General features: G+C 31.8%; 5 protein-coding genes across 5 annotated transcripts in view; 1 reads left to right on the top strand and 4 right to left on the bottom strand.

The window, feature by feature from the left end:
* The window catches only part of LOC124492738 (uncharacterized), a 35,660-nt gene extending 35,419 nt beyond the window's left edge, over positions 1-241 (bottom strand). Inside the window, exon 1 of the mRNA XM_075731210.1 lies at positions 173-241. Within this exon, the coding sequence (XP_075587325.1) occupies positions 173-184 (12 nt within the window). The 5' untranslated portion in view covers positions 185-241. The remainder of the gene's footprint in view (positions 1-172) is intronic.
* Positions 242-973: 732 nt separating this feature from the next.
* Positions 974-4,300, bottom strand: LOC124492715 (integrin beta-1). Its single transcript, XM_047055690.2, has 8 exons — positions 4,004-4,300; positions 3,637-3,934; positions 3,332-3,574; positions 3,093-3,274; positions 2,882-3,036; positions 2,187-2,814; positions 1,196-2,130; positions 974-1,120 (listed from the first exon to the last, which is right to left on the bottom strand). Exons 1-8 carry the CDS (start codon positions 4,089-4,091, stop codon positions 1,016-1,018), a joined length of 2,634 nt encoding a protein of 877 aa, XP_046911646.2. The 5' UTR covers positions 4,092-4,300; the 3' UTR covers positions 974-1,015.
* A 53-nt stretch (positions 4,301-4,353) lies between these two features.
* On the bottom strand, positions 4,354-9,083 carry LOC124492714 (uncharacterized). Its single transcript, XM_047055689.2, has 5 exons — positions 7,213-9,083; positions 6,496-7,151; positions 4,925-6,429; positions 4,613-4,859; positions 4,354-4,536 (listed from the first exon to the last, which is right to left on the bottom strand). The coding sequence occupies exons 1-5, from the start codon at positions 7,582-7,584 to the stop codon at positions 4,488-4,490; spliced, it is 2,829 nt and encodes a 942-aa protein (XP_046911645.2). The 5' UTR covers positions 7,585-9,083; the 3' UTR covers positions 4,354-4,487.
* Positions 9,084-9,096: 13 nt separating this feature from the next.
* On the top strand, positions 9,097-10,707 carry LOC124492716 (carbonic anhydrase 7). The gene is made up of 4 exons (XM_047055692.2): positions 9,097-9,580; positions 9,659-9,886; positions 9,950-10,068; positions 10,125-10,707. The coding sequence occupies exons 1-4, from the start codon at positions 9,490-9,492 to the stop codon at positions 10,635-10,637; spliced, it is 951 nt and encodes a 316-aa protein (XP_046911648.2). The 5' UTR covers positions 9,097-9,489; the 3' UTR covers positions 10,638-10,707.
* On the bottom strand, positions 10,653-12,173 carry LOC124492717 (ras-related protein ced-10). The gene is made up of 5 exons (XM_047055693.2): positions 11,591-12,173; positions 11,489-11,523; positions 11,296-11,410; positions 11,187-11,231; positions 10,653-11,111 (listed from the first exon to the last, which is right to left on the bottom strand). Exons 1-5 carry the CDS (start codon positions 11,705-11,707, stop codon positions 10,785-10,787), a joined length of 639 nt encoding a protein of 212 aa, XP_046911649.1. The 5' UTR covers positions 11,708-12,173; the 3' UTR covers positions 10,653-10,784.
* Between the last annotated feature and the right edge of the window lie 1,064 nt (positions 12,174-13,237).

Genomic DNA, 13,237 nt, shown 5'->3' with positions numbered 1-13,237 from the left:
TGGCCTGACACTTGACAGTTACTTGTCAAAAAAAAAATCTGAATAGAACAAAGAAAGATTTTAAGACAAAAAAGGATGCGTTCGTTTTTTTGTTTGTTTTTCTATGATGTGCGTGCGTTTGGAGGGTGAAAATGAAAAGTAAAAAAAAAGAAAAAAAAATCAAATCATCTACCTTTGTTGTCATAGTGGAACATTTTTTTTTCTTCTTTTGATGTCTCAATTGTGTCTCGAAACAAACGAAGAAAAAAAGGGTTTAGATTGAATTGAATAAAACACACACACACAATAAATCAATCATCAAAATGATGCATCCGATTCATTTGATTGATTGATTGATTGATTGGATGATGAATTTAACAATCCAAAATGATTTTTTTTTGTTTGTTTTAAAAAAAAAGATGCGAGAGATCACGACAATTTACACTGATCGATGATGATGATGATGATGATGATGGTGATGAGGGAGAAAAAACCAGAAACAAATTGGCAAAGAAAAAAAAGAAACAAAAAACTTTTGATGATGATAATGACGGCATTGTCCTTGCAAAATATCAATAGGAAATACACACATACACACACAGGATTAAAACACATACACACACACTTAGTGGAAAAAAAAAGAAAAAAAACGAAGGTCAAGGTTATAAACAGCGTCGTGCATCCAAACCATTTACTATTTTTTTTTTTATTTTTTAAGGTTTTAATCAAACAAAACATAAAAATGAAAAATTTAACATCTTCGACTGACTTTGCCAGCTGACTAACTGACTGACAACTTGGCAATGGGCGAATTTTTGAACAACAACAACGGTAGTTTCAAGTACCAGACAATCAATTAATCAACATCGATCGAAAAAAGAAGAATTTTACAAATCTACATCGATGATCATCATCATCACATTTAAAGCAAACAAACAAACAAATAAAAAAATTTCCCACCAAAATCAAATGAAATATAATTTGTTCATATAAAACGTTTGTATAATTTTTGTTTATTTAATTTTAATCATCATCATCATTTTTTATTGAAAAAAAATAATTTCGATGTACGATCACGAATACCACCAAATACAGGATTACGAAACTGTGTATTGACATCTTTATATAGGGGATTTTGTTGCTAAATTTTGATTTTTTTTATGAATACAAATAAATTATCAATATATGGACATTGATTGATTTTCGAAACACTTACCAATGCAAAATCAGCTTTAGCTATTTCACTCTTGAATCTTTCATATTCACGATGATCTAAATAGCTGGTTATACATTTCATAATGATTATACCGATTATACCGGCAATAATTACTGTTACAAATGAACCAATTGCTACCTGTGTAGCATCGATACGTATTGGACATGCTTCGGTTATATTTTTCAATATAAAATTCAATGGTAATGATTGTTGTAGTTGTTGTAGCTGACCACCAATGTTTGTTGCTGTTGTAATAGTGACCATATTTTCCAATTCAAACAAACTTGTTAAACTATTTTCTGTTGGTTTCAGTAAACGATAATCAAATGCAACGACACATCCATTCATAATTTGTGAACATTGAGCCTGGAACCATGTCAATTCATGATTTGATTCCAACAAATTTGGCCATGGATCATCCACATTAATCACGTTGTCTTGATCATCCTGTTGAAATGACCATTGATAAGATGAACACATTTTCTTATCACATTCCGGTTTTATGGTTTCGTTTTTATCAATATCAAAATAGTTTTGGCAAAATTTTTGCTCGTAATTCGGCACACATGTACGAAGCAATTGACAATGTTTTTGATGATCACATTGCGCACAATGTTGACATAATCGTCCCATTGATGTTGGTAATGAACATTTACAACGTCCACAATGGCAATCACCCCGGCCATTACATAGTTCACCGGTTTTTATATCCGTCACACAGGTACTATTCGAGATTGGACAATCACAAAATGATCCTTGAAAGCCATCATCGCAAATACAACGTGATTGTAAACATTGTCCATGACTGCCACATTTTAAACCATTTTTATAGCATGCAGATTGATCTTCTTGACAGAATTGACCGGCAAACATTCCATCACAGATACATCGGCCGCAAACACAATGACCGTGTCCATTACAAGGCCGAGAATTACCTGAAAATATCAAAAATTAGATTATAATTCCAATAAAAAAAATCCAAAAACTCAACTATCTGGTCGACAATGAGCATCAGGACGTCGTGGATCAATCGGTTTATCTGGATCACATTCACATTGTTTTCCTGAACGTATACCATTACATTTCGTACAAATACCACAAGAAAATGTTCCATTATTCGAACATTTTGGTGAATCCAATTCTGCCTCGTATGATTCACATTCACAATGACACGTTGAATTTAGATGAATTTCAATTGCTTCATTTTTGTTCAATAAACCAATTTTGATGATATTTTCACCATCAGATGATTGTTTCGGACAACTTGTCACACGAATTTTAATATCAAATTCAATTTTTGCTTTACCGAAAAATCTACATGTCGATGTATGACGCAATGGATCACCTGGTACACCACAATTTGTCCATATCTCAACATCAACATTATCAGGTTGTTCTTCAATATTCAATTCAATTTGATTCGATATATTTCGATAAACATCATCGATTAATTCGGCAATAGTGTCATCATTCACTTTTAGACTTGCAACACGTGAATTGACACCGATTATATTGGAAAGAACTTGATATTTCTGCGAAACCATATCACTAACTGTGAAAACTAAATTGAATTTTTTTTGCTGTGCCACTTCCGATATATGATGCATCGATGGATAATCCTTGGATTCATTCCAATAGAGAAATGAAATTAGAAAATAAACAGAATCAAATGGACAAAACCCTTACATAGATGGTTGAACCAATATATCTACTGTCGGAAAGATGACATTGGCCATCATTAGGCAATAGAATGCCTCCTAGTTTTCCATCACCGGCATAATGAAATTCTTCATCAGTAGCGACAACAATGATTTTATCTGAATGTTCACGCCATCCAATTTCTAACAAAAAAAAAAAAATCAATTTTTTCAAAAAACAACATCATCGTACAACGAACCTTCTGGACAAACCATCACTTGCATTAAAGCATCCAATGTACCTTCAGGTGAATCAAGATTTCCGGAAATTTTTGCCGATTGTACTTTATGTTCAAATTCACTGGTATTCGAATTCAATGGCATATGATTGTAAAAGCTATATGTGTTGACCATTGGTTGTTTGTTGCAATTGATTTTGGAACTAAATTAACAACAGTTTTCAGCATTCAGTTTGATTTGGCTATATAAAACAACATACTTGAATTTATAATTGGAAAATGGAATCGTTTCTTTATCCACATATGAACCGAAACCAATGCGAAAATCTTTGGTAGTTGCTTGAATTTTCGACGCCAATTTTCTACCGACACGTGAAACACTGGTTTTATGTTTAAGCATAGTACACGAGATGTCCATCAAATAGTAGAGATCCATTGGATAATCTTTGGCTTGTTTGAATTCCATTTTAACCGTGACAACCGTTCCGATTCTTGAGTTAATTCTATAGATTAATTTGAACGAAAAGTTTTCGTTAATAATGGAAGAATGTTATGCATCACTCACCTGATTCTTTGTGGCCGCAATTGAATAGTTTGTTCCATTGAATCGGAAAATGATCGATTTTCCAAAACATCAACCGTAGCTATTTCTTGGGGATTTACCTGATATTTTTCTGGACATTTTTCTCGATCAAACCATGAACTACATCGATTATTTTGACCATTAGGATTTTGATTCGTATTCAAATCGAATTGTCCATTTTCCAATCGACACCAACGACATTGATATGAAATCGATATACATTCACTACATGTTCGTGCTGTTGAACAATTATTGTTGATATGATGATTTTTCGGTAATGCTTTACATTCAATGATGATTTATAAATTTTTGATTAGAACAAGATCATAGAACACATGAAACAACTTACTTTGAGCTTGTATCATCCAGTATATTTTCAAGAATAAAATTGAATAACCAAATAAATGGATAATCTTCATCTTCATCATCATCATCATCAAGAATAATTCATTCAAATTCAAACGATAAACAAAAAATGGATTCGAGTTGGAAAAATGTTAATCAAATAGAATAGACGATCGATTCACATTGTATAAACATCCTGCATTCATATCCTGTGATGTTGTCGTTTTGTTTTTTCATTTTTGTTTTGTTTGTTCTTGGCCAATGAATCCATCCAGGATGTCCACACATTACATTACATAACACAAAAAAAAAGACCAGAAAAAATAATTTTCGAAACAAAAAACAATTTTTCAATTTGACATGGCTGCCATCTAGTGACGGATTATAGAATACATATTTTATTCAAATTTTTTTTTAACAAAGTTATTATTATGACAGTACAAACAATAAAAAAAAAAAATGAATATTTCCTTCAGATTGGGGGTGTGTTAAAGATTAGTTTCAAACATTGGTAATTTGTTGATACCGAAATCAGCTCTGCAACAAAAAAAAAGAGAAATGAAAATTAATTCTATTGATGATGATGATGAAATAGGAAAAAAAATGTACAAACCTGAAAACAATATTGGTACCATTATTATTACAAATAATTGAAAATTTACATTCATTTAGATTATTATTTTTCGAATCATTATGACGATATGTCGGCACATAGGTGGTTACATTTGGTTTCGTTGTCGTATGAGTAGCAGATTGTGGCAAATCATCAATATAATTCATATCGATCAATCTAGAATCTGTGGTTGTTGTTTGAGATTTTTTCGATGACGTCTTTGGTGGTTCATTGGTAGATGATGGAGCTATTAGGAATAGAAAAAATTTTATTCACAAATCAAATTCAAAAGAATCATCAAAACAAACTTACATTCATTATATCTTGCTGTAGATGTTGTCGGTTTACGAGTTGTACTTGCTTTTGTCGTTATATTCATTTCATTATTGCCAACATTCTCAATCAGAGTTTCATTATTCATTACCCAGATATTGTCTGGCGAAGAATATTGAGGTGTTTGACGAAATGATTCTGGCGGTTCAATTAGATATTGTCGTTGTGAATGTGATGAATCATGTAATAATCTTTCACTATGATAACCTTCACTTGTCACTGGACTTTTTGCCATCGGTGGTGGCGGTGGCGGTGGTTGTGGTTGTGGTGGTGGTGATGATGATGATGATATATCTAATGAACTGAATGCTTTATTCGATAAAAAATCATCATCTGTTTTACCATGTAAATCATCATTATTATTATCGGTCATCAAATCGAATGCTGATTGTGTTCGTATTGGAAATATATGGTTCATTTTTTGATTCGGTGATACATTATTCATTTGTTGTCGTCGTTGCAGTCGTTCTTTTTGTTCTTGTTTTTGTTCATCATAATCATCATCATCATTGGCTTCTTTTTTATCATTAGTTGAACCACCACCGGATGTCATCATCATCAATGGTGGAAAACATTCATTTTCAATTTTAATCATATCCATTGGTAACATATGTTTTGTATTACGTATTTCTGTTGTACGACGAACTTTGCCGTCATGATCAATATCAGTTTGAATTATCACTTCTCGTTTTGTCGATTGATTGCCATGTGTTTTTCGTTCGATAATAATTTTCGATGTAGAATGCATTCCTTTTTGTGCGCTAGTTGGAATTGTATGATTATCTCGTTTCATCATCATAGCATTTCTTTGGGTTTGTGTTGATGAATTCGTTGTTCGATTTATCGTCGTATTATCGTCTTCCATCATCCTCGTTGGTGGCAAAAGTTGTTGCGCTGATCGACTTCTTGATATAATTTTATTCCTAATTAATGCACGACGACTAATTTCATTGAAAATATCTTTTTCAAAATCATCGAAATATGTATCATCACTATCGGAATACATTTCAACAATTGGTTCCGGTGTATGTCGTCGTTGTTGCGGTGATGGTATTCGTGGTGGATTTAGATCGATCAATATATTATCCTGAAACGGTTTATTATCTGCACAAACATGAAACGTGTTTATTGTTTTGGCCACCATTGGTTTTTCAATAATCGTTGGTAAATCCACAACATTATTCTCCTGATTCAATTTGGATTTCTGTTGCTGATTATCATTGAAAATTCGGTGTTTAGAATTGGTGGACAAACCAACATCATCATCAGTGGTGACACCTTTTTCTTCAAAAGATTTTTCACCATCCGAATCGGTTTGTATTTTAACAGATCGACTTATTGTAGTTGTTAATCGTCGTATTGGATCTTTCAATTGTTGACTATTTCGTCGTCGTTGTTGTTGTTGATTGTTCATTGTTGATTGAAATGAATCGATAGGATAACCAGAATGGGTTTCCCAATATTTAAGTAATTTATTCATGAATCTTTTTTTTTGAATAGAAAAAAAAGATTAAAACACAATTAGCGCAAGTAATGTAAAAGCAACTTACGTCATATCGATATCGGTGTTTTGTGATTTATCGATTAAATCACTTCTTTTTCTAATTCTATTATTGATTGGTGGTACATATGTTCCACCACCTGATTCATTACTATGAATTGGAATTTTTGATGTAAACAATGTTTTTGTCGTTGCCGATGGAGATGATGATGATGAATCCATTTGTTTTTCAGTCGTATTTCTTAAGGCAAATATATCATTTTCAAGCCGACGAATACGATCAATCGTCGATCGTGACATATCGTTGATTTCTTCAAGTTTGGAAAGCCATTCATTAAATCCTTGTTGTTTTTTAGTCGTCGTCGTCGTTGTTGTTGTTGTTGCTGCAGTTGGATCTTGATTTACTGGTTCTACAACAGTACGCATTGATTGAAATGTTGGTATTCGTTTATATTCTGGAAATATTGAATTTTGTTGTTGTTGCCCATTATTGCTGGGTTGATACAATAAATTGTATGGATCGGATATGGATCGTTTCGATTTATTCGACATTGCAGCAGCATTTGATTGACGTGAAAAAATTGTAGGATTTTCTTGGACATTATCATCATCATCGATTGAATCTCTGGATCTGGTACGAATCAAATGTGCTTTAAATTTTGATCCATCATCACCATCATTTGATTGATTTGATGTTGATTGAAACTAAATTGGAAAAATTTTTTTTTTCGAACTAAACAAAAAACAAATCACAAATGATACTTACATTCTTCGTCATTTGTGAATGGCCAACACTCGATTCTTGTTGATCGAATGTTGTTTGATCCATTGTTGTTGTTGGTGTCGATTTCTTTTTACATGAAGGAAATCGTCGTCTTCTTTTATCAAAATGATCTTTTATATTTTGCATTTCACTGAAACACATTTTCAATTTATCATGCATACAAAATTCAATATCATTATCATTGGTTGGATTATCACCAGCCCGTGATTGATGAACATCCTCATCATCATCATCATTTGGATTATTATTATTATCAATTAAATTGGTTTTTAATTCAATTTCCTCTTGATAGAATGGAAATGATGGATAATTGGAATTTGGTACTGTATGACGTTTTTCCTTTTTATGATGCATAATAATTAATGATGATTAATTCTCGTTGATTCTTTAGGTAACATCAATAATCATTTGATGATGAAATTTTGTGCAAAATCAAAACACAAAAATTGATTTGCCCGAATGGTTTGGATGAATGAATCAATTTTGATTCCATCCATTCGAATGTAGACATTTTTTTGTTTTACTGGCTATACACTTGATTCGCGAAAAAAAGCAAAGCAGGTGCACGGAAAAAGAACCGCGCCACCACCACCATCATCATCATCATTGGCAATATGATTTCTATACATGTTGGATCACGCCATTACAATTAATCCATTACATTTGGTTTGTTCTATAGCAGCCTGTGTTTGTATGTGTGTGTGTCGAATAATGTAAATATTATTTAAGAGAGGAAAAAATGTTTTGCACGTTTTTCAATTTTTGTTTCTCTTTCTCTCTATATTCCTCAGTTGACCATCCAATACTACATCAATATATTGTGACTTATTTAAACATTTTGACACACGTGATAATTATATATATATAGACAAGCCATTTGTGTTGTCATCTGTGTGGTCATCAACCACCAGTTGTTGTTGGAACATTTTCATATATATTTTATGGCGTGGCATACACGAGCGTGAACTCTGACTTGTTAATCGTAAACAATGGCATTGCAGATGTAAACAGGTGTTTTCCGCGATAAAATCCCGCATGATCATCATCATCATCATTGATGCAGCAGATTGATACAGGAATGGCATCCCATACATGGTGAGCAAATGTCTTTCGAAGTAAGAAATTTATTATCATCATTTTTTTAAATTGAAAATCAATTATCATTCAGACCAAAAAAAAATCAATGATTTCCGATTTGATTTTTAATTTCAAATCATAATCAGACCATTCAATCATGAACTGATTGTGTTTGTGTGTGTGTGTGTGTGTGTATCAACAATTACAAATTGAAAGTTTTCCATATTAATTACATATATATGGCACAATTATTATGTTTTTGGCATTAAATTGGAAACAATTTACGACAATCAATGATCATTGATTAATAATTTGTTGACTAATAATAATTATTTAATGATTTTAATACATACATGTGACTGATGCATGATGTATGTACGATTGAATGATTGCCATTGATCAATCGATTGATTGATTGATTGATTTTATTGATATTTTTGGCATATTAATTGATAAAATAGCAAAATTTTATCAATAGCAATGTACCATTGGATAGATGAAGAAAAACCATTTTTTCAATCAAGATGTTCGATTTGATAAAAATGAACGCGCCATCTGCGCCATATCATCATAGCGATATATTATTGCTCAATGCACAGATTTGATTTTGAATTTTGATTCGTACGCGAAACGAAATGAAACGTGAAACACAGAAACATTGACAACAACAACGAAAAAAAAAATTCAAGGACAAATCAGGATTTCTGTGATTTTTCTGTTTGATAACTCAAAAATCAAATGAAATGAGATTGTCTTGACAGAAAAAAAACGAAGAAGGAAAGACATCAGCAACAAGGAAACACTCTAAACACGTCATATATCCAATTAGTGGTGGTGGTGGTGGTCATATTATCTGCTGGTTTGTTTTTTTTTCTCCATAGGTACATGATGTACACACACAAACATAAACAGAAAACATTCGATCGGATGATGCGCTTTAATGATGATGATGATGATGATGATGTCCAAAAGTAAAAAATGGGGGGTGGTAACCAAACAGAAAAAAAGATTAAATCAGATTCGGCAACGAAATAATGTGTATTAACAATTTGTCGCATATTTGGATTTGTGGATTCGATCAATTCGATTCAATCAATCAGTGGCCATTTGATTCTTTTTTTTCTGTTTGTTAAAACAAGCTGTTGTTGAATGTTGTTTTGTATTTTCAAATTCTAATCCTAAATGAATCGTTTCATAATTCGAAACAATTTATTTAAATATTTTGATTATGTTCCAATTCGAACAACAAAACAACGACGTCCACATGTATCACGTAAATTATTTCATTGATTTCATTTTTCCAATCTAAAAAATTTCAAATTTTTTTTTTTGGACAATCAAATCTATATAGATCCTGCATTATGGTATGAAGACTATCCAATATCATTGATTGGTACAAGACAATCACCGATAAATATTAAAAAAGAAAAATGTATTCGAAATCACCAGAAATTAGAGTTGCCACCATTGCAGATACAATATCCACCGATTTTTAATGGTCTACGTATTCGTAATCCAAAAGATGATACATATTTTGGTTGGCGTGTTGATGTTCCATATGATTTTGGTGATCAGGCCAGTATGTTTTTTTTATTTGCTGAATGTAAACACAAAACATTTAATCATATGATGATCATTGCAGTCATTGCAGGTGGTCCATTAAATCATCGTTATAAATTAATACAATTTCATGCACATTGGGGTAAAGATTGTAATTGTGGTTCAGAACATATCATTGATGGTAAACCATATTCAGCTGAAGTAAGTGGTGGTTTAAATTTACAAAATAATCAATCAATTGACAATTGATTTTATAGTTACATTTTGTACATTGGAATTTTGATCTTTATTCCTCGGCACGTAAAGCAGCCGTTTCGAAAGATGGTCTAACGGTTATAGCGGTTTTTCTTCAAATATCTCCGGATGCTAAACCTTTGTCATCATTGCATAAAATTTGCAACGAAATTCCCAACATTAAATATAAAGGATCCATGAAGGAAATGAAACAACCAATGAATATAATGGAAATGATACCGAAAAATCGTTCATATTTCACATATTTAGGATCGTTGACAACACCACCATTATGGGAAACCGTTACATGGATTATATTTGAAGAACCAATTTATTGTACAAAAGAACAATTAGATGCATTTCGTATGATTTCTTATTATCAAAAAGAAAGCCTACAACAACAACAACAACAACAAAAACATCGTCATCATCATAAAAATTCATTGGATGAAATCTATAATGTGACAACTGTACAGGAAAATTTTCGACCAGTACAACCATTGAATGGTAGACAAATTATTCATGTACGGAAATAATAGGACAACATAGTGTTATTGAAATGAATTAATTTTTTGTTTATTAAAAAAACAAATGATTGTAAATCAATGATTATCTCGTTCTCATTGTGTGTGTGTGTGTGTGTTATGGACAATGTTTCAAATGTTTTAGTGTGAACAACTCGACTACATAACCATACAATTATTACGATTTGATAATTTTTTCGCATTTTGTCTTTCCGATGGTATCACTATATAACGAACGGCTTCTTCGAATACTTGTTTCAAACCACGTTGTGTTAATGCTGAACATTCCATGTATTTTATAGCTTTAATTTTTGTGGCCATTTTTTGTCCTTGTTCACGACGTACCGGACATTGACCAGATTGTGCTAATTGTGATATTGTTTCACGATCATCGCGTAGATCGATTTTCGTGCCGACTAGAATTATAGGAACATCATTACAATGATGACGTATTTCTGGTACCCATTTGACAGCAACATTTTCCAACTGGTAACAAGAAAGAAGATGAAAAAAAAACTTGAAAAAAATCTGAAATCAAATCAAATGAATGTGAAAACATACCGACGGTGGTGAAACAACGGAAAAACAAACTAAAAATATATCAGTCTGTTGATGGAAATTATTGAAAAAAAATTATTAAAATTTCGAAATGAAACAAATTTGTCCTCACCTGTGGATATGATAATGGTCGTAAACGATCATAATCTTCTTGTCCAGCGGTATCCCATAAACCTAATGAAACTGTTTCACCATTACATGCGATCAACGATGAATAATTATCGAATCTTTATGTGGAGAAAGAAAATTTGTTTCAATTAACACAACAAAAAAAAAAAAAAAAAAAACAGAGACAAAACACTTACACTGTGGGCACATATTCTCCTGGAAATGAATCCGTCTATTACAAAAATGTCAAAAATAATCAATCAATCAATCAATCGATTAAAAAGTGAAAAATAATTTACCGTAAATGAAATGAGCATACAGGTTTTCCCCACCGTACCATCACCGACAACAACACATTTTACGGCACGTGTAGCAGTACGTCTTTGTTGAAGCATTTCTTTGCCTTGTAGATCCATTTAGTAGTAGTGAAAAAAAAATTGACAAAATTCTGAATAATGTAAAAAACGGTGATTATGCAGAAAAAAAATTGGCGAGTATTACGAATGGCTTTGGTATGAGAACAAAAATGAGTATTGTTTCCAATAAGACAAAAAAAAAATTCAACTAGATTTGACAGTTTCAATAGTGATTGATTGATTGATTTTTATCTGTATCACATGTGTAGTATATGATAGTAAATTGGACAAATTTTCATCAAAATAAGGCGTCATAAGTCGTTGATACGACGACGACGACGACGAAAACGAAAACGACCAATGGTGATTATTATGAAAAATTTCATTTGACTTCGAAAATCGTTGCCAGAAAAAGGCCACGAAAATCAGCAATGAGGCCAGAATATGAATTCTTTAATGGCAAATTGAATCAAAATATAAACAACCACCAATTTGGCCATATGTTTATTTCAATTAATTTTTGGACGAAAACGACCAATGGTGATTATTATGAAAAATTTCATTTGACTTCGAAAATCGTTGCCAGAAAAAGGCCACGAAAATCAGCAATGAGGCCAGAATATGAATTCTTTAATGGCAAATTGAATCAAAATATAAACAACCACCAATTTGGCCATATGTTTATTTCAATTAATTTTTGGACATGTCTGTGTACAGTGAGTGTGTGTGTGTGTGTGTGTGCACACTTATGCACACACAAATATAAAAATGTTGTTGCCAATGTAATGAATATTCAGAAAAAGTGGAAAAAAAACAAAACAAAACAAAACCAGAATTTATTGAATGAAAAAGAGAATGAAAGTGACAAAAAAAAATTTTTTTTTTTTTTTTTTTTTTTGATTGAATTGGGCGTGCACACATGGCATTGAGCAGCAGTACAAAGATATGGCGCCATCTATTGATTAATGGTACAATTTGTCATTTTTATGTCATTCATAAAATTTATAATGAAAAAAAAAATTTCAAGTCTTTACCAAAATTCATTCATAGATGGCGCACATTAAAAATTAATTAATCAACAAACATTTATTGTTTTCACCACTATTGATTGATTGATCAGATCAGATCAGATTATTATTATCGTGGCCATCTAAGTTGTTAAACGAAGAATGGAAAAAATAACGATTAATTATCCTGATGATGATGATGATGAGAAACAAAATTAATATAATTCTGCAGAAAAGACCATCAACTATTATCAACCGATTCAACCATCCGAAAAATAATCGGGCATTTTTTTTTTGCTTCTTGTTGTCACCATTTGATTTATATTTAATATATAAATGAACGGACAACAACAACATCGTATAAATGAAATGAGATTTTATCAAATCACATCATTGGTTGTAATGTGTGAAAGTGCCAAAAAAAATTGTTGGAGATGTGTCCAGAAATTGAATTTATTGAACACCCCTCGAGGTGTTGTCATGATCATTTCAATTTTGTTCGGAAATCTAATGAAATCTAATTCCAATGTCGAAATAGCCATGATAACAAATTAGCCTGTCGAAATCGATAACGAATGATTGT

The sequence above is a fragment of the Dermatophagoides farinae genome, chromosome 1 (assembly GCF_024713945.1).
Source record: "Dermatophagoides farinae isolate YC_2012a chromosome 1, ASM2471394v1, whole genome shotgun sequence".
Lineage (NCBI taxonomy): Eukaryota > Metazoa > Arthropoda > Arachnida > Sarcoptiformes > Pyroglyphidae > Dermatophagoides > Dermatophagoides farinae.
Note: the sequence above shows the minus strand (reverse complement) of the source record. Positions and strands in the feature narration are given on the sequence as shown.